The following is a 25,478-nucleotide window of genomic DNA, read 5'->3' as shown; positions in this document are numbered from 1 at the left end:
GATAAAGGTCGCTTGAGCTCGAGACTAGCATCTGTGATGTTGTGTACTGCGTTTCTTGGTAAGGGCATAGAGATGTCCAAACATACAGATGGGTAGTCATATGATGATTATACCGAACAACCCTCCCTCGGACTTTCCAAGTGGTTATCATTCATCGAGAGGATAAGTCCGTGGTTATGATTGTACACCATTAGTCCTTACGACCCGGGACAACACTGAGGCTCTATATGCTAGGGCTGTGCTTTGACTCGTTTACCGGCTCCAGGAGAGTCATCAGGTGGCGAGGTTGGGTACAGTTGCGACACATATAGGAGCCAGTGCATTGTAGTCGGGGATTCACCGCTCACCTACGGGTGTGGATATCCTATGTGATCTAATGAAATAATAGTGCATGGAATCTCTGGCCAGAGTATGAGATGTACATTAGAGAAGGAGTTCTCAAATAGTACACGCGATGCCACTATTATAGTTATCACATAGTTATCGAATTAATATGCAACCCTCGATGAACCAATGGTTGCAGATTCGATCGGGATATATGAGATGAAGGGACCGTACTGTACGTTAATCATAATCTACTGGTTCTTGCAGGCACTATCAGTGATACCTAGGGGATCATGGGGCGATGCTACTAGACGCTCTTACCATGATCTTATGGGTGCAATCAGAAATGAGTTCTGACATTCTTGATCAAGGTGTTGATGAAAAGAATGGGGCTAACTAGGGTAAGCCCGAATAAAGGATTATGTCCTGAATCACAAAGAGTTGTGAACCCACGGCTAGCTGTATCCCTGAACCATTGAGGGTCACACAAGCACTGGATCGTTTGTTCCCGTTGAGAGAATAAATTCAAGGAGTTGAATTTATATTATATAGTAAATACAAGGAGTTGAATTTATGATAATTAAATTTTGAGAGAATAAATTCAAGGAGTTGAATTTATATTATATAGTAAATACAAGGAGTTGAATTTATGATAATTAAATTTTGAGAGAATAAATTCAAGGAGTTGAATTTATAAAATTTGAGAATTTAATTTATTAAACTCAAATGTTGGGTTTATTAAATATTAAATTTTGGAGGTGGTAAAAATTCAAGGAGTTGAATTTATAATTTAAATAATAAATTCAAAAGTTGAATTTATAATGTATTTAATTTATTAAGCTCAAAAGTTGAGTTGATTAATTAATAAATTAAATATGGTGGATAATATGTTTAATGGGCTTGTAGGGGTACAAGTCCAACATAATAAATAATTAAAGTTTTAATGGGCCATGATTAAATTAATTAAATTAGTTGGACTAACCCAATTAATTAAATCAAGCCCATTAATGTTAATTATGTAATTATGCTATTATTTAATTATAAATAATACATAAAAAAAAAAAAAAAAAAAAACCTAGCCCACCACAATGAGACTTACGTGAGCCTTTATGTCTTCCAATTCCTCCAATTAATTCTCGGCCATATCAAGAGCAATTTTGGTTTGTGCCGTCTCTCTCGTTTTAATCTCCAACGTTGAAATTTCTTCCAAATATTCTAGTGCTATTTGGAAGAGGAACAAATCATCTAGTCGTGGACCTGATTAGAAGAAAGGAGTCTCTTGAAGAAAGTTCGTAGGGATTCATCAAGAGCCAGATCTGTTATACCGGATCGGTTGGTGTCCAGTGATTAATTCACCAAAGGTATAATTTTTAACACCCTATAAATATTTAATTTGTTAAATCATACGAACGTCCAAAGCAATATTATTTTGTTTTTCAAAATAAAATAAAATTTTTTAAATCTTCCGCTGCGTTTGGGCGTGTAGAAAACCAGATCCAACAGTGGTATCAGAGCCAGGTTTTCTGAATCGTATGATTTTAATTATATTGAATAATTTATTTCTAACCACACAAGAAAATTTTTCAGAAAAAATTGATGCACCATAAAATTTTATTTTTTCCAGATTTTCGAAAAAAAAAAATATTTTAAATCTGCCCGGAACTGTTCCGGGCAGTCCGGTCGCGCACGGCAGCGCGCAGCGGGCGCGCAGGGGTCGGACGCCTGCGCGCACCGCGCTAGCGCAGGCGTCACCGCGCTAGCGCAGGCGTCCGACGCCTGCGCGCGCGTCGGCGCCTGTGCGCGTTCTGCGCGCACAGGGCAGTCGCCGCTGCCCGAAACGTTCGGGCAGCGGGGCGGGCAGCGCGGGCGGCTGCCCGGGAGTGTCTCGGGAAGCGCGCTGAATAATGGGCTTGAATTGTTTGGGCCTAGGGTGCAATTTTCTGATTTTTCAAATTTTTGGGTAAAATTAATATTTTTGAAAATTGATTCAATTTTTATTTTGAAAATTAATTTTTGAAAAATTAATAATTTTTTTGTGAAATAAATAATTAGAATATGATTTTAATTATTTATGGTAAAAATGAGTTTTTACAAGATATCAATTATTATTGATTTAATTGGAAATTAAATAAATGAGTTTATTTAATTTATTAAATTCTTTAATAATTGTGGTGGTTAGTAATATAATTATTAGATATATGATTTATCAATTAATTAAATTGTTTAATTAAATTGATGTTAATATTTGATATTAAATGCATGAAGGATGATCGAGAGCCTTGACTAATGTGTTAGGTGTATGTTAGGATATTTTACTGTTTTATTCGTTTTTTTTTAATATTTGATATTATTAAAGTGGGCCTGGTTTATGGCCCGTTCCCACCCCATGAGATGTATCCCTTATGTGCCATGGCTATTTAAATGTAATATTAGAAATAGTGGGAGATCAAGACTGGAAGATGGTGGGCCCGATGATCAAGATGAAGACATGTAAAATATTGGAAGCTCTTGTAATAGTTGCATTTGCATCCCTGCATTCACCTAGGTTGGACCTGGATCCATGTATGGCTCACATGGATCTAATAGTGTTGGCGATCGATCATCTTTATTTATTGTTGAATGTCATATTATGATATATGTGATATATAGTAGTATGCATGTATGTATATTATAAGATAATATAGTTGCATGAATCCGGCAAACATACAAACTCGTAGCAAGCGATTTTTAAATTAAAATGATGAGACAATTTTAAAATTAAAATCCCTCATTTTTAATATGATTCAAAATTTATATCAAACCGTAAAAGTAAAAATTAAAAGAGTTTAATTTTTTCTTGCCTTCCATCAACCGTGGTTGCATGTTGATCGCTACCCGCGGACAGTGTCTGGCTCATATTATTGGGGAGGCTTGTACGCCGGAAAGCTGTGACTTCCACCGGACATATGATGTGAATTGAGTAGAACTCCCATGACCTCGGCTCATATTATTGGGGGAACTCATGGCGACCGTCTACTACAATTCAATATTGATGGGTCGGTTTGACACGCGAAAATAAACGGCGTCATATTATTGGGTCCTTATTAAACGTGAGGCAAAACACGCGGAGGTTGCATAGGGATGCAATTGAATTCTACCTTTTAGAAATTATAATTGGCTGATATTATTCGGGATTATAATTGGCTAATTGGACTCTACGTGCCTACTAAGGAAATACGATTTCCCTCTTTCATCAGAGGGTGGTGGAAATGTCAAAATAGTAGGAGGGTAATTTATAAAATGAAATCCATATTTTATATCTTAAAATTATTTTAAAATAATCAGCAACCATTATTCTGTTTCCGTATCAGTATATTTTCGATTTCGTCACGTAATTCATTTTTAGTATTAACAAGCTAATTGAATCTAATTTTCAACACTGGTTGGGAAAATTGTTCTGAGTTCGGAGAAAATGGCATACACACTAATGTCAGTCCTGCTGAACTGACAAAGCATGCAAGATGGTAGGACCATAGTATGCAAGCTAAAGTGTAACATGCTCGCTTTTACGTCAAATGAACTGTAGGGACAGTTTGAGGAAAATTTGAATGTTGCTGACATTCGAATGCTCATGCAAGAGTTGCATGGTGCATAAAACTCGTGCAATGAGGCACACCACTTTGAAAAGCTCATGACTACACATATGCAAGATGGGGCTTTGGCTCATGAGCGTGGTGTACATATGACTGGGCTTATTGAGGATGTGGTGGGCCTGGAATATGTGATTCCTAACGAGTTACTAGATAACATCAATTTGTTGTCTTTCTCTTCCTCATTTGACGAGGTTATGGTGAACTTCAATTTGAATAAGACAAATGATAGCCTTGAAGAGCTAGTCAATATACTTATGACTTATGAGATCACCATAAAACAAGTAATTGTTGTTTTTCTAATGGGCCTTTCGTCAGACGGAAAATGGCCCACAAGGTAAGGGAAAGAAATGTTCTGCCCCTCACAAGAAAAACAAACTCAATAAAAGGCAAACTCTGAAGGACACTTAAAAGGCCTACAATGCCCGATAAGTCAGAACATATTTATTTCACTGCAAGAAGTTCGGACATAATAAATTATATGCGCCAGAAATGTTCTGGAAATGATAAGTGAATGTCCAAGTAAACATGATTTCAACAACAAACAAAAAGGGAAAGTTAGATGATCCAAATCTCGCACAAATATGGCACGCTAGACTATGTCACATTTCCCAAAGAAGGATGCACAAACTAGTGGGAGAAGGCATGTTTGACTTGTCAGACATAAATTCTCTACTTTCTTGTAAATCCTGTCTAAAAAGAAAAAATGACAAAGACTCCATTCGATGGAAACGTGTAACGTGCGCATGGTCTACTGGATTTGATCCACACAGACGTTTGTGGCCCGCTAAGTGTTAGCACAAAATATGGGCAATCCTACTTCATTACCTTTACTGATGACCATTCGAGGTATTGGTATGTTTATATGATGAAACACAAATCTGAAACATTTGAAAGGTTCAAAGAATTCAGTTCTGAAGTAGAAAACCAGCTAGAAAGAAGTATTAAGGCATTTCGATCTGATCGAAGTGGAGAATACTTGAGTGCTGAATTTTTGGGTTATCTAAAAGAGAATGTGATTCTCACAGTGGACTCCACCAGCAACACCACAATTGAACGGTGTTTCTGAATATTGTAAGCGAACCTTGTTGGACATGGTTCGATCAATGATGAGGTTAACTAAATTGCCTATATCGTTTTGGGGCTTTGCGCTTGAAACTGCGGCAATGTTGTTGAATAATGTCCATACAAAAGCAGTGGATAAAACACCATATGAGATATGGATGGGAAAAACTCCCAAATATTCTTACATGAGAATATGGGGATGTCCTGCTTACGTGAAGCAGACAGTGGGAGATAAATTGGATAACAGATCCACTTTGTACTACTTTGTAGGATATCCAAAGAATTCTGTTGGATATTATTTCTATCATTCAAATGAAGCAAAAGTGTTTGTTTCAAGAAATGCCACCTTTTTGGAAAAGGAATTTCTATTAGATAGAAAAGGCAAGATGATAGAACTTGAAGAAATTCAAGATACTCCCTCAACTATAGAAGTTGAACCCATTTCCCAAGAACCAGTAGTTGAAGTACAAGCTCCTAGAAGGTCTGATAGGGTTATTAGACCACCTGCAAGATATACGCTTCTTCATGAACAAAGCTACAATGAGCATTGTGTTGGATGTGATCCAATGAATTTCAAAGAAGCAATATATGATACTGATTCAACCAAATGGCTTGAAGCCATGCAGTTAGAAATGGACTCTATGTATTCAAACCAAGTCTGGACATTAGTGGATCCACCTGAGGGAATTGTTCCCATAGGATGCAAATGGATCTACAAAAGAAAGCTTGGGGCGGATGGGAAGGTAGCGACCTTCAAAGCAAGACTGGTTGCAAAAGGATATACTCAAAGGCAAGGAGTTGACTATGAGGAAACCTTTTCACCAGTTGCTATGTTTAAGTCCATTAGAATACTACTAGCCATAGCAGCATGGTACGACTGTGAGATATGGCAAATGGATGTAAAGACTGCTTTCCTCAATGGAGACATCAAAGAAGAAATTTATATGTCTCAACCCGAGGGATACACATCAGCAGGAAGTGAGCATAAGATATGCAAACTTCAGAGATCAATTTATAGTCTCAAGCAGGCATCAAGGAGTTGGAACCTCAGATTTGATAGCACTATCAAAGAGTTTGGTTTTGCTAAGAATCCTGAGGAACCACGTGTGTACAAGAAAATTAGTGGGAGTGCAGTGACATTCCTAGTACTTTACGTTGATGATATCTTGCTCATTGGGAATGATGTAGGATTATTGCAATCAACTAAAGTATGGTTGGCCTATAAATTCTCCATGAAAGACATGTGTGAAGCATCCTATGTATTGAGAATAAAAATCTATAGAGATAGATCAAAAAGGATGCTAGGACTCACCCAAGTCACTTATATCGATATCATTCTAAAACGATTCTCTATGGAAGAGTCCAAGAGAAGATACTTACCATTATGTCATGGTATTACTCTATCTAAAGCTATGTGTCCCAAAACTGATAAAGAGATAGAGATGATGACACGTATTCCATATGCGTCAGCTATTGGTAGTATCATGTATGGTATGATATCGACACGTCATGATGTTGCTTACGCTTTGAGTGTTACAAGCAGATATCGGGCGAACCCTGGTCCAATGCATTGGAAGACCGTGAAAGATATTCTTAAGTACTTGAGAAGAACTAAGAACTTGTTCATGGTCTAAGGGGGTGGAGAATTAAAATTGGAAGGCTACATTGATTCTAGCTTCCAATGTGACGTAGATGAGTCGAAATCGACCTCTGATTTTGTATTCATGCTATATGGTGCGGCTGTATCTTGGAAAAGTTCCAAGTAAGACACAGTTGCGGATTCCACCACTGAAGCTGAATACTTTGTTGCATCTGATGCAGCAAAAGAGGTAGTTTGGATGAGGAATTTTGTCCAAGAGTTGGGCGTTATTCTTAATGGAGTTGATCCAGTCCCATTGTACTGGGACAACACTGGTGCCGTTGCGCAAGCAAAGGAACCAAGGTCTCATCAGCGATCCAAACATGTACTGAGGAAGTTCCACATCATACGGGAGATTGTGGGAAGAGGAGACATATCAGTCGAGAGAGTCCCCTCTGCAGATAATGTTGCTGATCCACTTACAAAGCCCTTGCCAGGACCATTGTTTGAAAAGCATCGCGAAGCAATGGGATTAAGGGTAGTTGGCTCTAGGGCAAGTGGGAGATTGTAAGAGTAGATGCCCTGCAAGCCAACGGTTGGCTAGGGAATTTATTGACTCAAGTGAAATAAACAATCTTTATTTTAATATAATTTACTTTTTAATGGTTTCGTTATACTTTATCTGTATACCCATGCAAGCAGCATAGATAAAGTCCTTGATTATGCTTTAATACAAATGAATCGTAATTCGATGTTGAAACTCATTTGTAAACACTGCATATTCTAAATTCGTTCCTAGTCGATTCAGCCGCCTAAAACATGGATAAAGGTCGCTTGAGCTCGAGACTAGCATCTGTGATGTTGTGTACTGCGTTTCTTGGTAAGGGCATAGAGATGTCCAAACATACAGATGGGTAGTCATATGATGATTATACCGAACAACCCTCCCTCGGACTTTCCAAGTGGTTATCATTCATCGAGAGGATAAGTCCGTGGTTATGATTGTACACCATTAGTCCTTACGACCCGGGACAACACTGAGGCTTTATATGCTAGGGCTGTGCTTTGACTCGTTTACCGGCTCCAGGAGAGTCATCAGGTGGCGAGGTTGGGTACAGTTGCGACACATATAGGAGCCAGTGCATTGTAGTCGGGGATTCACCGCTCACCTACGGGTGTGGATATCCTATGTGATCTAATGAAATAATAGTGCATGGAATCTCTGGCCAGAGTATGAGATGTACATTAGAGAAGGAGTTCTCAAATAGTACACGCGATGTCACTATTATAGTTATCACATAGTTATCGAATTAATATGCAACCCTCGATGAACCAATGGTTGCAGATTCGATCGGGATATATGAGATGAAGGGACCGTACTGTACGTTAATCATAATCTACTGGCTCTTGCAGGCACTATCAGTGATACCTAGGGGATCATGGGGCGATGCTACTAGACGCTCTTACCATGATCCGATGGATGCAATCAGAAATGAGTTCTGACATTCTTGATCAAGGTGTTGATGAAAAGAATGGGGCTAACTAGGGTAAGCCCGAATAAAGGATTATGTCCTGAATCACAAAGAGTTGTGAACCCACGGCTAGCTGTATCCCTGAACCATTGAGGGTCACACAAGCACTGGATCGTTTGTTCCCGTTGAGAGAATAAATTCAAGGAGTTGAATTTATATTATATAGTAAATACAAGGAGTTGAATTTATGATAATTAAATTTTGAGAGAATAAATTCAAGGAGTTGAATTTATATTATATAGTAAATACAAGGAGTTGAATTTATGATAATTAAATTTTGAGAGAATAAATTCAAGGAGTTGAATTTATAAAATTTGAGAATTTAATTTATTAAACTCAAATGTTGGGTTTATTAAATATTAAATTTTGGAGGTGGTAAAAATTCAAGGAGTTGAATTTATAATTTAAATAATAAATTCAAAAGTTGAATTTATAATGTATTTAATTTATTAAGCTCAAAAGTTGAGTTGATTAATTAATAAATTAAATATGGTGGATAATATGTTTAATGGGCTTGTAGGGGTACAAGTCCAACATAATAAATAATTAAAGTTTTAATGGGCCATGATTAAATTAATTAAATTAGTTGGACTAACCCAATTAATTAAATCAAGCCCATTAATGTTAATTATGTAATTATGCTATTATTTAATTATAAATAATATATAAAAAAAAAAAAAAAAAAAAACCTAGCCCACCACAATGAGACTTACGTGAGCCTTTATGTCTTCCAATTCCTCCAATTAATTCTCGGCCATATCAAGAGCAATTTTGGTTTGTGCCGTCTCTCTCGTTTTAATCTCCAACGTTGAAATTTCTTCCAAATATTCTAGTGCTATTTGGAAGAGGAACAAATCATCTAGTCGTGGACCTGATTAGAAGAAAGGAGTCTCTTGAAGAAAGTTCGTAGGGATTAATCAAGAGCCAGATCTGTTATACCGGATCGGTTGGTGTCCAGTGATTAATTCACCAAAGGTATAATTTTTAACACCCTATGAATGTTTTATTTGTTAAATCATACGAACGTCCAAAGCAATATTATTTTGTTTTTCAAAATAAAATAAAATTTTTTAAATCTTCTGCTGCGTTTGGGCGTGTAGAAAACCAGATCCAACAATTTTTACATTAGAGTCAATAAAAGTCCGAATTACAAGTTGACTTATCGAACACCTATTCTAACATAAATATGAGAGAAATACCACATAGAGAAATTTGTAGTAGTTATTGTTGTTGATTGGAGTTGGATCATTTTGTCGTTTCTTCCCTCTCGCTTTTATTCAAATTCCCTAGATCAACCGATCTCTCCACTTCGATCGTGATTAGCTTGTTCACAATGAGCCGAAATCATGGAATCTAATTTTCCTTGTGGGTCGGGCTCTATCCAGTGCAAAAATTTAATTTCGTGCCCAACATTGGCTTTTCTAAAACTCCATCGCCTTGTATGCAGGCACGTGTCGATTAAATGTATAACTAGCAATTCTTTACGTACAATGTACGATGATGGAACGTGAAGTCTCATTCAGGATAACGACGTAGGTGGTAGTCTATTAATCAAGGAAATCATATTAAGAAAATTCATAATGACATACTCATTTCAGAAGACGTTGGTAGAGAAAAATCTAATAATCAATATTCTATTGTTGTACGTGTGTGCGTAGAATATAGTCTTATCAAGATGCATTTTTTTGTAGAAAATTATACAAAAATAAAATATTCAAGAAATTGGAATAATTATTTACGTTATGATATTGCTTTCATCATTTATAAAAATTTTAGTTGCGGGTCTTCATTTTTGTCGTAAAACGAAATGATTCTTCTCCTATAACGCGGTACTTTGTTTGTACATCGTTGCTTTCCCATGTAGCATAAAATGTCCACATCCAATATCCCAAAACTCAGAAGAAAAGAGGGAACAGAATAAAGAAGTGGTTGGCAATTTTTGAAGCTTTAACCGTAAAAGACGATATATTTAAAGTGATTCTCAAATTCTGAAACTTTTTACCTTTAACCATAACTCAGAAGTAGAAGGAATAACGATCAAAGAAAGAGAATAAAGTAAGGAAGACGTGATAGCAAACTATAGAGGAAGTATCACGAATATTAATAAGTTTCTTCGATTCGAGCACATGACCACTGGGATGTTTTATTCTCTGTATTCACATATAACACACACACAATATAGCAACAAAAATAATATTCATAGTCTGGCGATTTCTTTTGGTTCTCAACTGATGTCTGCCAACTCAAGGTTCGACAACAGGCTTGTCTAAGTCCTCGGAGTGGCGGAAGAAGGCTTTTTGCTCCAACACAGAGTTTGTGTTAGTAGTACTCAGTCCTAAATCGGTTGAGTTGTCCACCGGAGATGTGCTTTGATCAACCGCAGGGCCGAACACCCCTGTTTGAGGGTGGGGAGCCCAGTATTCCTCAGTTTGGAGTGGGATCAGATAATCTGGGACCACTGTCGCATGGGAATGCTCCGTGATGAACTCCTCGTAGTTCTTGTCATACACCGAGTCGTGCACGCGCCTATTCCTGTCACAATATACCTCAAGGATTATTACTCGGTGAACCATAACATAAACCAGAAGAAAGATATTAAAATCACTCGACATGATTTAGAGCTCTTATCCGGATATATTACTCGTTCACCTCAACACCTAGTCAACCCATTGACCAACCTCCCATGAATTTGCGGTAAATTCAAATATGAACATAAAAAGATCCAATAGAGACCCATTAGAATGTCAACAAAATTAACCTCCTTTTTCTTTTCATTTTTCCGAATATAACAAATGATGACGCCCTAATTAGCCACGCCAATCTTGCATCGGTGGTTGTTGAGACCATCCAAACAAAAATTTTACCAACATGAAAATCATGCCTAACAAACTATGTGCCGTCAAAGAAGGCATCCCACCAAACCAAAATCAATAGGGCCTAAACCTATTTATTTGCATAATATAGCTTTAAAAATAACTTCAAAATACAATAAAAAAATTTAAAAACCCAAAAGAATACTTTTAAAACTACATCGGAATTCAGAAGTTCAAATAGATCTAGTTTCTCTCTAGATGCCACAAATTATAAATACCAATTAATTTTGTCGCAGCGTAATTAGTGATCTTAAAGTTTATAACTAATGTCATAAATGATCATCTTTACGTTCGGATTAAACTCATAGCTCGCTTATGAAAACGATCAATACATATAATTATAAAAATCATTTTATGATTTCACTCTGAATTTCATATCAGAACCATAAATATCTACGATTGGAAACAGAAAAAGAACCATATTAAAAGGAATGCGGGGCCTAATTCGATTCTTTCTCGATAATAGTGATAAAATAAAAGAGGAAAATCAGAGGAGCCAACGCTTAACAATTAATTGATAATTCTCACTCAAACAATCAACATAACATACCCCTGATCGTAAAAAAATATAGCAAGAAATTACTTGAAAAAAAGAAAATAAAACTGAAGTTACAATCAGGCGCACGCACCTCAGCGAGGAAGAAGGAAGGATCGAGGAAACGGGAGAACGAAGATACGAAACGAATCGTTTTCCGAGGCTTGCCAATTTCAGAGACTGCGTATTCACTGCCATACAAGTAAAATGGAAATGATTTCTGAGTAGAGAAGAATGCAGCGAGAAACGTATGCAACCGTGTACAAATAAAAATGAGAGGTGTGACGCCTCTATTTATAGGGTAGCCCGAGATTTGGGGCCGTGATTTGACGGTAATCATCCTACTTAACGGAGAATAATACTACTTGATTTGACGGTAATCGTCTTACTCACGTTAATATATATATATATATATATATATATATATATATATTGAGGCCATGATAATAACATTTTCTTCTAATTTTATCTTTATATATATTAATATACACTTTTGTTTTTTTTAAAAAAAAGTTTAACACATACTTTTATTTTTATTATTTAAAAAATTCAAATATCAAATTAGTCTCTCCATGATTTGTCAAATTTTATTTTAGTCTATCGATAATGATAAAAAATAATATACACACACGCATCGCGTGTGCAGAATAATTAATATAGAGATTATACTCCATTCCTTTCAACTATATTTTTGCACTATCTTTGTATTTTCTTCACTAAATATATTCTATTCAGATTATTATTTTTTTATTTTGGGCATATGAGAAAGAGAGATCATGATTTGAAATGGAAAAAAAAGTCATAAATCATGAAAAATAAGTGGGTCAAATATTATATATTTATTAATTAAAAGATTTGACAAAGTGCATATTCTACGACAATTTGGATAAAGCTACTGTTTTTAACATGGGGCGGCCGCCGATAGGACCGTAGTACGAGGACCGAGATGTGTATCAAATGACGATCTTATCCCTCGTAGGATTGGGCAATACACAATGCGACACGTGTCATATATGGAATACAAATATAATAATTTAATAATAATAACATCCTATAGAGATATCGGTATGACTACGATTGCTGATTCGGATCTTCGTGTCGTACTAATTATGTCCGGTTTTTTTTTCTGATCGAAAAAAATTAAATTAAATCTTGAACTCGAAATTTTATCTTAATTTTAAAAAAGACCATAACTTTATCGATTCGCCATCGACGATTTTGGTTTATATAAAATGAAGGATAATTTTTTTAGTAGCTTTTGGTGTATCATCATTGTAGGGAATATTGTTTGACAGATGTAAGGTTATATAAGAACATTAGTGTAATGTTATGAATTTGTGTTTTATCAGAATTAAGTGTTGTGTCAAATATTACAACATTTAACACAACATGCAGCGGAATATTAAACCTTATAAAACAAATTGATTTTAAATAAATAGATGAGCACGATTAAATTTGCACAAGTATGCGATACCTCAGGACAAAAATTAATCACTAGAAAACCAAAATGTTTAAAAAAATCTATTACTAGTGGTCTAAACGAAAATCAATTTTCTCAACATATTGAGAAAATAAAAGCTTTCTAAAACAACCATCAATATTAAAACGTAATTAAGAAAGCAAAAATTGTGATCCCGAAAAACATGAGCAGCTAAGCACGATCTTCAACCAACATCATTACAGATGTTGTCTGTAGATGTTTGCAACATTCAGGACAACACGGAGATCACCACTCTTTCGATCAGAAAGGGCTTCGTGAATTTACTTCTCCGAAATTTGTGTTGCGGCATAAAAAGCTCTCTATTCTTCATATCGAGTCTCTTATTTATAAGCCTATGTTAAAAAAACAAGGAACCCTACACAATATAAAATTTAGAGTTTTGTTAGTCACAAACTCTATTTAAAGAAAAATATCATATCTCCATTAAATCTTAGCATAATTAGAACATTAAATATCATAATATCTAGAAAGGAAAAATCTCAATATTAATCAAATCAAATCAATTTAGGAAAAGACAGTATTAAGAAAATTATTTAATTTAAGAAATTATATCAATTAAACTAGTAGATAAAATTTCCCTTCAATCTCCAATTTTTTGCCTTTCTGGACAAAATGAGATCAAACCTAATTTATCCATATTATCTCAAGTCAACTCCCCCTGAGTTAGTGATTCTCCCCCTAAATAAAATATAATTAGCAAGAGTGTTGTTAGTAGTGTTGACAATATTCGGAACAACACCTGCACAAAATTTTCGATAATTTAGTGAATCATAAGGAGTAAGATAACAAATCAGATTAGAAGTTAAACCATTACTAGAATGACACGCAAACAAACAATACAAACAAATGAGAAACAGAAACACAATCAATCATCCTACTCTTCATCAGCAGCAGCAAGATCCTCATCATCCTAGCCGGTAGGTGGCAGCCACATCTTCATAATATGCTATATCGGCTTTGGCTTGCTCAATTTTGGCCAGAGCATGATCAAGATGGGCTTGCACTTCTGGGACAGTGAATAGTATGAAGTCAGTGGTCTATGGAGTAGCAGAGGTGCATGTGGGATGACCAGATACTGTAGGAGTATCACCAGATGCGGACCAAGGAAGATCGATCTTCCTATTTCCTTTAAAGAAAGCACGAGCAATTTTGAAAGGTTCACCAATTTCAGACAATTGCTCATCAATGTTGCGCACAAATCCTTGAGATTTCAGCATCCCATAGATCAAGCTTGGAAATGGGAGCTTCGACGCCTTGAGGACTCATGCAGCATATTGGTGTACAGTGTTGAAGACCAGCTTTCCGAAATTAAACATGCCACTGGTCCCTATGGAGTACAGAACCATTGCTTGGTGTCTGGTGACTATGGTGGTGTTCGTGGAAGGTGTCCAATTCCGAATGGCTAGCTTCTGGAGTACATAGTAAAACGATGTTAAATTGGCAGCCGACAGCTTCTATGGATGGGTTGGAAAATGAGTAATTATGCCCCCGGTGAGAGTGGAGGTGACTACATGAATGTCTGGGGCAGTTACATCAACATCCTCCGTTGGGGTCTGGTAATGCGAGTTTATTGCAGCAAGACTAAACTCATAAATCCTGTCACGAACAAAGACATTCCTGAATTTGGCCGATCGCTCATCTTCCACTTCTGGAGATAGGTTAGCATAAAATTCGAGCACGGGTCTTCGGGAGAAGGGTGTGACAGCTGAAACAATTGAGAGAATATGGGCTTGCTTGAGGAATGCAATCAAGTTATGTCTGTTAAAAGCATCCCCATCAATATTCTTCTCTTCCAGGAACTGTCGATTTGCATATAAGTGCCACTGAGCAACAACCTCTTCAGTGTAAAACTTGTCACTGAAGGCTGTGCTCAAATCATAGTCAGCAAGGTCTGTGTGGTCCGGAATGGGGACAACATCGTCGGCAACATCTAGTTCAGCAGATTCACTTCCTTCAGACATATATTCCTCTTCAGCCTCATCGTTCGTATCATCAACAGAATGGTGAGAGGAGGCACCAGAATCATCACTAACTGAAAGACTTTCTGAAGAGTCTTTCATCTCCTCATTACTGTCATAATCAAGGGGAGAGTTCTGTGTGGGTGCATAAACGGAAAGAGCATAATGTTTGTCCTTCCTCAAATTGTCCATAAATTGGGCCAATGAGATTTCATCGTCATCCTGTTGGGTGGTTTCCGGTGACGGAACAGTGGTAGCAGGTTCATTAGATGCTGTTGCTTCATCAGTTGGAGGGCTACCTTCTTGTGCAGGTTGAACCTTCTTATGAACCACCAGTTCATAGTCGGCATCATCCAAGTCATCTCCCAAAGTTTCCACAGGGTCAATAAGCGATGGGCGAGTAGAGGGATGTCCCTTGTAGCGGAATCGCTTTCCAGGTGTGAGATCAGGGTTATACCCTGTCTGTCTTTTGGAGCGTCGCAAAGGTGCTCGTGGTGGAGATGGGAACCGAAACATAGGAGGATGGTCGATGTATACTGGATTCCCTGGTTCTCCTGGGGCAATAACCTCCAATGGTTCTGGAGTTAGAACAACAGGGATGATTTGTAAATTTTGAACAGTGGGTGTTTCGTTAGATGTTGCGGGAGTTGGTGCAAACATCCTCCGTATGACCCATCTCACTTCTAATGTCGTGAAGATCGTATCCCTTTCTTGCCATGGATGAAGTTTAGATTGAAAAAAAATTAGGAATGCAAACACACAGAGTGAAATCGCGTGAGCGAGACTTGAAAAATTAAGAAACTGGTATGCAGATAATGATGAGTTAAATGTTGCAATTCAAGAAGATAAACATGAAATCACAGTGCAATGGTAACAAAAAAATTCAGTAACTGATTAATTTCAACGGTAAAAACAATGGGAAGAAAAAAAATAACTGTTACTCTCTTTAGAACTTATCGAGATAATTATGTGCAGTGTCTTTTAAAAAATAATTCCAGAAATAAAACCCACATCGAAATTAACTCCACTTAACAACGAAGAACACATGAACTCGATTCTTTGTAAAGTCCGGATTTTCATCGAATTCTCCCTTTGTTGAAATACTCATGTCCTTATGACTCAACAATATTAATAATTATATGTTTATGCATGACCTAGTTATGCCTAATAAAAGAATGTAACGGAAATAGAAACATGAAAAATATGAGATACGTGTACAGATGAAGTGTTGTCACAAATGTTGGCAACACACACAATTCCAGAAAAACAATTTTGATTTTTCTTCACACTGACTTAACAACTTTCTGAACATAGGAGTGATAGATCCCACACTAGAAGAACAATATTCATTGGACTGTTCTAGGTAGCTTTTTCCATTTTCTCCTATTTCTGTGTTAATATTTAGAAGAGTAGCTCCCACACTTAAAGTGTAGCCTTCATTGGGCCCTTTTAGGTGTCTTTTTCCATCTTTCCTTCTAATCACAGATCCAAGTTAATGAGTATAATTCAATTTTTCTCGGGTTACTTGTCACAGTGGTTAGAGTCAAATGACCATTTTTCATATCCTTTATAACAATGTTCACATTTGTAGGTGTGAAGTTTTAAAATATAACCAGGAATTGTGAGCGCATCCGAAAACTATGCTACATAGTTTCAAAACAACATATCACAGTATGAATGTAATGCAGAATGTCTAAATCTTAAAAATTCAAATACGTGATAGGTGTTGTCCGAGATGTTGTAATATCTGAGACGACATATATTAATGTTTAGGCAGAACTCATGCTGAGAGATTTCCTAAGATTGGAAAACCTCTCAAAGTCTAATGCTTTTGTGAATATGTCAGACAGTTGGTTATTTGTACCAACAAATTCAATTCGAATCAACACTTTTTCTACTAAATCTCGATTAAAGTGGTGTCTAATGTCAATGTGTTTAGTTCGAGAGTGTTGTACTGGATTTTTTGAAATATTAATTGTACTAGAATTATCACAGTAAACAACTAAAGTTTCACTCTTAAGTCCATAGTCTTCGATCATTTGGTTCATCCATAAGAGTTGAAACAACAACTTCCAGCTGCCACATATTCAGATGAAATAGTTGAAAGTGACACACAATTTTGTTTTCTACTATGCCATGAGATCAAATTGTTGCCAAGATAAAAACAACCTCCAGATGTACTTTTTCTATCATCTAAATCACTAGCCCAATCTGCATCAGAAAATCCTATCAAATTCGAATTGTTTTCTTGAGTGTACCATAATCCTAGGCCAATAGTTCCTGCTATGTAACGTAAAATGCGCTTCACAGATTTCAAATGAGAAATTTTAGGATTAGATTAATATCTAACACTTAAGAATACACTAAACATGATGTCAGGGCGACTGGCTGTCAAATACAGGAGGCTACCTATGACGCTGCGGTATAGAGAGTTGTCGACATTTTCGGCAACATCATCTTTGCACAATTTTTCACTCGAGCCTATAGGAGTTTTCATGTGTTTGGTGTTTTCATTTGCAAATTTCTTAACCAGATTCTTAGCATACTTACTTTGATACAGAAAGATGCCGTCATTCAATTGTTTAATTTGCAAGCCAAGAAAGAAACTCAACTCACCAACCATGCTCATTTCAAAAGTAGAAGATATACACTCAACAAAATCATTAGCATGTGTTTGAGATGACGAACCAAAGATTATATCATCAACATAGACTTGAAAAATAAGGACTTCACCTTTGGATTTCTGAATAAAAAGAGTTTTGTCTACCTCACCTCGTTTGAAGCCAATTTCAAGTAGATATTCTGTCAATCTTCCATACCATGCACTTGGTGCTTGCTTCAGCCCATAGAGTGTCTTCTTCAATTTGTTTACATGATCCAAATGACGTGGATCCTCAAAACTCTTAGGTTGTCTAACATACACTTCCTCACTCAAAATTCCATTCAAAAATACACTTTTAACATCTATTTGAAAAAGTTTGATTTCCATGTAGCAGGCAATGGCTAGCAATAGTCGAACTGACTTAATACGGGCTACATGAGCAAAGGTTTAATCAAAATCAGGCCCATCAACCTGTGTGTACCCTTGAGCAACCAACCTTGCTTTGTTTCTAATGATGTTTCATGACTCATCGGTTTTATTCTTGAAAATGCACTTTGTACCAATTATGTTACCATGATCAGGAGGTGGAACCAAGTTGCACACATCATTTCGAACAAATTGCTCAAGATCATCATGCATTGCATTAATCCAAAACTCATCTTTCAAGGCCTCATCAACATATTTGGGTTTGAAATTGGATATAAAACATGAAATCTAACATGTGAGTATGTAGAGCTCATGCATATAAGTCGAGCCATCTTTCGGTAATCAACTTTTTCTTTCTTTCGAGTTTGAACATCTCCACGCATATTTCAGATTATTTGAGATGATGGATGGTTCTTATGAATTTTTCTTGGAATACTGTGTCCATCATCTACTGCATCATCATCGTTGTGTGTTCCTTCTTCAGATTCAGTGAGTTGTGCTAGATGTTGCAACATCTGCATTTTCAACTGATGTTGGAATTTCCAGAAGCTCATCCACATCATCTTCAGTTGTTTTCTTTTTTAGATCTGCAAGGTCATCAAAAATAACATTAATGGATTCTATAATAGTCCTAGTTCTTAAATTAAAAATGCGATAGGCTCAACTATTAGTGGCATATCCCCAAAAAAAACACTTATCACACTTTGAATCAAACTTTGCAAGTTGATCTCTATCATTTAAAATGTAACAGACACACCCAAAGACATGAAAATATTTAAGATTAGGCTTCTTTCCCATGATTATTTCATAAGAAGTCATGGTTGAACCACTTGTCAAATAGACCATATTTGAAATATGACAAGCTGTATTAAGGGCTTCTGTCCAAAAACGCTTTGAAATATTTTTCGAAGCTAGCATCTCCCTTGCCATTTCTTGCAAAGTCTTGTTCTTGCGTTCGGCAATGCCATTTTACTGTGGAGTTTTTGGTGCTGAAAATTCGTGTGAAATTCCTTTCCTGTTACAAAATGATGAGAATGAAGAATTTTCAAATTCCTTACCATGATCAGTCCTGATCCTTCTCACATTTGAATTATGGAAGTTTGTGATCCTTGTGACCAATTGTTTGAATACATCAAAAGTGTCTGATTTTTCCCTAATGAAACTTACTCATAAAAACTGTGAGAAATCATCTACACACACAAAAGAATACTTCTTACCTCCAAGATTTCCACTTCCATAGGACCCATAAGGTCCATGTGTAGTAACTCCAGACAGCGTGTTGTCCCAGATGTTGGAAACACTGGTTGTGACATGCGAGTTTGTTTTCCTTTCTGACAATCTCCGCACACATATGGTATATCAGATGAAAGATTAGGCATACCTTGCACTGCCTCGTATTTACTCAAGTTCTTCAGAGTTTTGAAATTCACATGACTGAGTTTTTGATGCCAAAGGTCTAGCTCACCGACTTGTGCATGTTTGCATGTGTGTTCCTCGCCTATTTGATAACAATTGTCTGAAGACCTTGTACCTGTCATAATGCACATGTTAGATTCATCAAAAACTTCACAAGTATGTTGTCAAACTTGACAAGGAAATTATCAGCACACAATTGGCTTATTCTTATCAAATTCGAATTCCATCCTTCAACATGAAGCACATTGTGGAGCTTTAGTAGTCCTTAAACATTAAATGTTCCCTTTCCAACAATCATTCCTTTAGCTCCCTCTCAATAGGTTACTCTACCACATTATTGTTTAATATGATCAATGAGATGTTCTCGTGATCCTGTCATATGGCGTGAGCTTCTACTATCAAAGTATCAATGACCTGCAGTGTTAGTTTTCAGTGAAGTATAGACAACATTACAGTGAGTTTTTACCTTTGGTACCCAAATTTGTCTTACTGTAGGTCGATGGTGAGAGGTGTTGCGGGAAATGTTGGACAACATTTGGGGCAACATCCGACTCATCGTTTGATTCATGCGGTCATTCCTGAGTTTAAAACAGTAGGGCCTGATATGTCCAGGCTTAAAACAGTAATGACATACATACATGCATTTTGTTTTCCTAGGAACGGGTGCAGTGGGTTGTCTTTTTGGTGGAGAGCTTTTGATTGGGAATGTAGGTCGTGTGGATATATCAGCCTTTTTCTTCACAAAGATAGTCGACTTTGAAGATTCACCAGTTTCAAACACATTGTCTTTGAAACCTAAGCCTTTCTTGTCATCTCTTCCCATCAAAAGTATGGATTCAAGCTTGGATGTGCTCGAATTGAACTTGGACAAGGTTTCAGTTTCCTTTTGAAGCCCTTCCTTGGTCTTTCCTAGTTCCAAATCCTTTTTGCTCAGAATTACTTCAAGTTTGGCAATCACGGCTTTTAGATCGGCGTTTTCCTTCATAAGAGTTGAGTTAAGCTTGTTTCTTTTGGTCCAATCCTCAAACAGCTCTTCATAAAGTTTATGTACGCTTTCAAAAGTAATTTCTTCATTTTCAGCTTCCACATCATCTTCACTGAAATTTTCAGAAGACGTATATTTTAAGCATACTGATTTTACACACATGTTGCCACCAGGAGTGTCAATACCTGAAGGATTCACTCGTAACCAATTTTTTTCTGTAAACAGTGCATTCAAGGAGGTGTGACTATCTTCATCATTTGGTTTCTCCTCCTCATCAGATTCTTCATCGCTTAGGGACATATTATAGCCCTTGTTCTTTCGCAATCTATTAGCACATTCATTGGCATAGTGTCCAAATCCATTGCACTCTCTACATTGTACCGAGTCATACCTTTTTGAATTAAATTATCCATTGCCTTCATTCCTTCGTTGAAACTGTTGCTTTGAAGGAAACTTGTGTGGCCTTTCAGGTGCTGGAAGGCTTGGAAATTTCGAAGGTTGTGCATCCTTCTTCTTGTCTCTAATTCTTTTCAAGTAATCCCCGAAATTATTTGTGATATAGGCGATTGAGTCCTTACAAATATCTGATTCATTAGCTTCTTGGGATATTTGAAGAAGATCGTTATAAGAGTCATTTGAGACTTGGAATGCAATTGTTTTCCTTTTATCTTTCTTCTGCATGTCCATATTCATCTCAAAGGTGCGAAGTGAACTGATTAGATCTTCCAAAGCCATCTAAGAAGTGTCCTTAGCATCGTCTATTGCACAGATTTTTAGGTTGAACCTTTCGGGCAAAGAGTGAAGAACCTTGCTAACTAATCGTTCATTAGAGATGAGGTCTCCAAGACTGAACACCTCATTAGCAATTTCCCGTAGGCGATGATCATAATCTAGTATGTTCTCAGATTCTTCCATCCTCATCATCTCGAATTTGGAAGTAAGAATCCTTAGTCTTGTTCGTCGCACACTCTCAGAACCTTCACAGTGTCTTTGGAGAATATCGCATGCATCCTTAGCCGGAACACAATTAGTAATTAGGCCGAACATATTCATATCAACTGAGGAAAAAATCGCATTCAATGCCTTTGAGTTGTAATTAGAAATCTGCACTTCATCAGTAGTCCAGTCACTTTCCGATTTTATTAGACTATCACCATCTTCGTCCAGTCTCCTCGGTGGAGTCCAACCGCTTAGAACATGTTGCCATGCTCTCTCATCTATAGATTTTATATGAAACCGGATTTTAAGCTTCCATAGACTGTAATTGGTTCCATCTAAGACTAGTGGCCGAAGTGCTGTGTTTGTGTAGTAGCCCGAATGCCGAATTGGGTAATTAACGGATTAATGGTGATTAATCATGATCGGAAGGTCCGAAGATGGTTCGGAAGCACCGAAGAGTTCGGACGATCCGAAGTAGGTTCGGTGGATCCGAACATGAGGTGTCAAGAGTGGATCGACACGTCAGTTTTCATGCACGTTCGGACGGTCCGAAGTGTATGTTCGGTGGGTCCGAACATGAGCTGTCAAGAGCCGATGGACACGTAGCGTTCGGACGTTCCGAAGTGAGGTTCGGAGGATCCGAACATGGCCTATAAATAGTGCTCGGATTTCTCATTTGTGACTTGCCATTCCTTGAGTTAAGTCTCCTCTTTGAGAGTTTTGGAAGGATTCTAGGGCTAGTTGTTGTTCGAGCGATAGCCAAGAGCTGCCGGGATTGGTAGCATAGCAGCGCCGGAGTTTCGAGGCAATCGACATCAAAGGGCTGTCGACGGACGAAGGTAAACCCTAAACCTTTGGTAGTACTAGAGAGTACTGGTTTTGCTAGTTGAGCATGGTAGTATTGATTGGGTATGCTCTTGATGAATAGGCTTGGATTAGACCTGTTGTCTGGTGGTTCCTGTGGATTAGGATTGCTGTGATAGAGGTACGAAAGTACTATCCGAGATATCCTGGTTGAGTATACATTCATATATGTGTTGCATGATTATGTGGTGCATTGATATATGTCATTTGATGCATGCTATTATGTCACGTTTATTACTGCACGTTGCATTTCACGTTGAGCCGTATCTCCTTCGAGATAGCCTTTACTGTTGAGCTGTATCTCTTTCGAGATAAGCTATATCTTGGGGCCGCTCAGCCCTGTCTTGTGGACGCATGGACACCGAGAGTACACAGTGGCCGACGGGTCGGGAGGGCTTCGGTGGTCCGGGACATTTTAGGTCCACGTCTGTCTTGTAGTGGATGCAGTGACCCAGAGGTTGGACCGCGCGGCACTATCCACTTGGCGCCTCTAGACTGAGCATTTTGAGATCCTTTGTGATTCCTGTTTCTTGACTACCCGGTATCATGATCATAGCATGTGCATTTCATATAGGTCTGTATACTCATACTTTTGTACTGGGCGTTCTTATCGCTCACGTCCTCGGTTTTGTTTATCTTGGACACCCCATTCCCACGGGGCAGGCCTCAGGTTGGATGGCTCAGGAGGAGCAGGAGGAGGACGTTGAGTAGCTGGTTGGCTTATCTTTTTAGTGATTTCCTTTTTATTCGATATGGTTGTATCAGATACTTTCAGTTAGTTTGAGTATTCTGGATTTCGATTGGGTTGTATAACTATTGTTGTGGGCCTTGTTTTCCGCTGTTATCTCTGATTATAATTAATTAGGTTAATTGCATGCTTAGTTTTTGATTAGTAGGTGATTCTGGAACGGGTCACTACATTTATGGTATCAGAGCATGCGTATGATTTTGGGATATAGATTCTGTTTTGGGATTTCGTTGACCATTTTACCATTTTCCCTATTCTATCTTGTAGTGATGGCTGACCATTTTGATGACGGGAGTAGTCAGGGGAGTGTAGGTCGATGGGGTGACCAGGATGATCATAGGCGTCACCATGAGCATCGTCATCGTCGAGATGGTCCTAGGCGTTTCGATATGCATCGTTTCATGCAGATGGGGCCTAAGCCTTTAGTTGGCGGTGAGACTCCCGATGATGCGGAGGATTGGTTAGAGCGCATGGAGAGTTGTTTCCGTGCATTCCAGTGCACCGATGAGCAGAAGATGGAGACTCTTAGTTTTCTTCTCGAGGGCCGTGCTCGCAGGTGGTGGCGATCGACTTCTGCGCCAATAGTCCAGTCCCAGGGTAGAGCGACTTGGGTCGATTTCCGTGCAGCGTTCATGCAGCTGTACTTTCCTCCAGCCCTTCGCCAGGCCAAGACGATTGAGCTCCTGAACCTTAAGCAGGGGAGTATGTCTGTTGATGAGTATCAGCAGAAATTCTTTGAGTTGTTACCCTTCGCTCCTCATATCAGTGGCAGTTCTGAAGCCAAGTACGATCATTTCCTTCAGGGCCTTAACCAGGAGATCTTTGATCGAGTCACTGTCTGTGATAATCCTACTTCTTACGATGGGTTGGTGAACCGGTGTCGCCAGGCAGAGATCAGTCTCCAGCGTGGTAGGGCTATTCTTTCTTCTAGACCTCCGAGTACTTTGAGGCCTCGATCTCAGTCGTTCAAGAAATCTGGTTCGTCTTCTTCTGGATCTGGATCTCGACCTAGCGGTGTTTTCCGTTTTGGTAAGAAGAAGGAGTCTTGTGCGCATTGTGGGAAGAACCATCCATCGGAGCAATGCCGAGTAGCCGCAGGAGCTTGTTATCAGTGCGGAGAGTTGGGGCATATTAAGAAGAATTGTCCTCAGCTGCGAGGTGGAGCAGGATCTGGTTCTGGATCTCAGACGACTGTTCAGCAGAGGCGGCAAGGTCAAGCAGTGGGTAGTTCGAATCTTCGACCTCGTGCCCAAGGTCAAGTTTTTGCGTTGAACCAGGATCAGGCTGCAGATGAGACCGAGAGAGTCATAGCAGGTACTTTTTGTTTATGCGGTATTCCTGCTTTTGTTCTTATAGATACAGGAGCCTCTCATTCCTTCATTTCTGCACGATTTGTTAAGCGTCATAGGTTACCCTATGTTTCTCTAGACGTCATTCTTTCTGTTTCTACCCCGATGGGTCATTCGGTTTTAGCCAAGCGTCTAGTGATGGGTTGTCCCTTAGATTTTGAGGGTAACGAGTTGACTGCGAATCTTATGATCCTAGAGATGGAGGATTTTGATTGTATTTTGGGTATAGACATTTTGACTACCTACCGAGCTACTGTGGATTGTTACCAGAAGCTTGTTCAGTTTACGACTGAGAGCTCCAGTTGGTTTTTCTATGGTGAGGGAGCGCGACCTCCGATGCCAGTGGTATCTGCTCTGAAAGCCTGTCGTGCTTTAGAGGCGGGCGGGGAAGGCTACCTCATCTATGCAATTGATACGTCCACAAGTAGTGTTGGTATAGAGGATATTCCAGTTGTTTGTGAATTTCCTGATGTATTTCCAGAAGAGATTCCTGGTTTTCCTCCGGTTAGAGAGGTGGAGTTTGGCATTGAGTTAATGCCAGGGACTGCACCGATTTCTCGTGTCCCCTATCGTCTGGCTCCGTCAGAGATGAGAGAGCTGAAGCAGCAATTGCAGGATCTTCTTGATAAGGGTTATATTCGCCCGAGTGTTTCGCCTTGGGGAGCTCCAGTCTTGTTTGTCAAGAAGAAGGATGGATCGATGCGGTTGTGCATTGATTATCGCCAGCTGAATCGGGTGACGATCAAAAACAAGTACCCATTACCCCGTATTGATGACTTGTTCGATCAGCTTCAGGGTACTTCTGTTTACTCCAAGATCGACTTGCGATCAGGTTATCATCAGATGAGAGTCAGAGATGATGATATTTCCAAGACTGCATTTCGTACTCGTTATGGGCATTACGAGTTTCTAGTTATGCCATTCGGATTGACAAATGCGCCAGCAGTGTTCATGGATCTGATGAACCGAGTCTTCCGAGATTTTCTGGATCAGTTTGTGGTGGTTTTCATTGACGATATCTTGATCTATTCCCACAGTGTGGAAGAGCATGCCCAACACTTGAGGATTGTGTTGCAGATTCTTCGCGAGAAGCAATTGTATGCTAAGCTGAGTAAGTGCGAGTTCTGGATTGACCGTGTGGTATTCCTTGGTC

General features: G+C 38.3%; 2 protein-coding genes across 2 annotated transcripts; both read right to left on the bottom strand.

Moving 5' to 3' along the window:
• Positions 1-10,372: 10,372 nt before the first annotated feature.
• On the bottom strand, positions 10,373-11,735 carry LOC140821194 (late embryogenesis abundant protein At5g17165-like). Its single transcript, XM_073181605.1, has 2 exons — positions 11,632-11,735; positions 10,373-10,661 (listed from the first exon to the last, which is right to left on the bottom strand). The coding sequence occupies exons 1-2, from the start codon at positions 11,733-11,735 to the stop codon at positions 10,373-10,375; spliced, it is 393 nt and encodes a 130-aa protein (XP_073037706.1).
• Positions 11,736-21,160: 9,425 nt separating this feature from the next.
• On the bottom strand, positions 21,161-21,478 carry LOC140821193 (uncharacterized). Its single transcript, XM_073181604.1, has one exon. It carries the CDS (start codon positions 21,476-21,478, stop codon positions 21,161-21,163), a length of 318 nt encoding a protein of 105 aa, XP_073037705.1.
• Positions 21,479-25,478: the final 4,000 nt, after the last annotated feature.

Source organism: Primulina eburnea, unplaced genomic scaffold (assembly GCF_022965805.1).
Source record: "Primulina eburnea isolate SZY01 unplaced genomic scaffold, ASM2296580v1 ctg451_ERROPOS252312, whole genome shotgun sequence".
NCBI classification, from domain to species: Eukaryota; Viridiplantae; Streptophyta; class Magnoliopsida; order Lamiales; family Gesneriaceae; genus Primulina; species Primulina eburnea.
The sequence above is the reverse complement of the archived record's forward strand: the minus strand, read 5'-3'. Positions and strand labels throughout refer to the sequence as shown.

Excerpts from the sequence above, each read along its gene's own strand:
- LOC140821194 (XM_073181605.1), bottom strand. The coding sequence starts at position 11,735 with ATGGCAGTGAATACGCAGTCTCTGAAATTGGCAAGCCTCGGAAAACGA. Across the intron at positions 10,662-11,631 it reads CTTCCTTCTTCCTCGCTGAG|GAATAGGCGCGTGCACGACT; the intron begins GTGCGTGCGCCT and ends ATATTGTGACAG.
- LOC140821193 (XM_073181604.1), bottom strand. The coding sequence starts at position 21,478 with ATGAATATGTTCGGCCTAATTACTAATTGTGTTCCGGCTAAGGATGCA.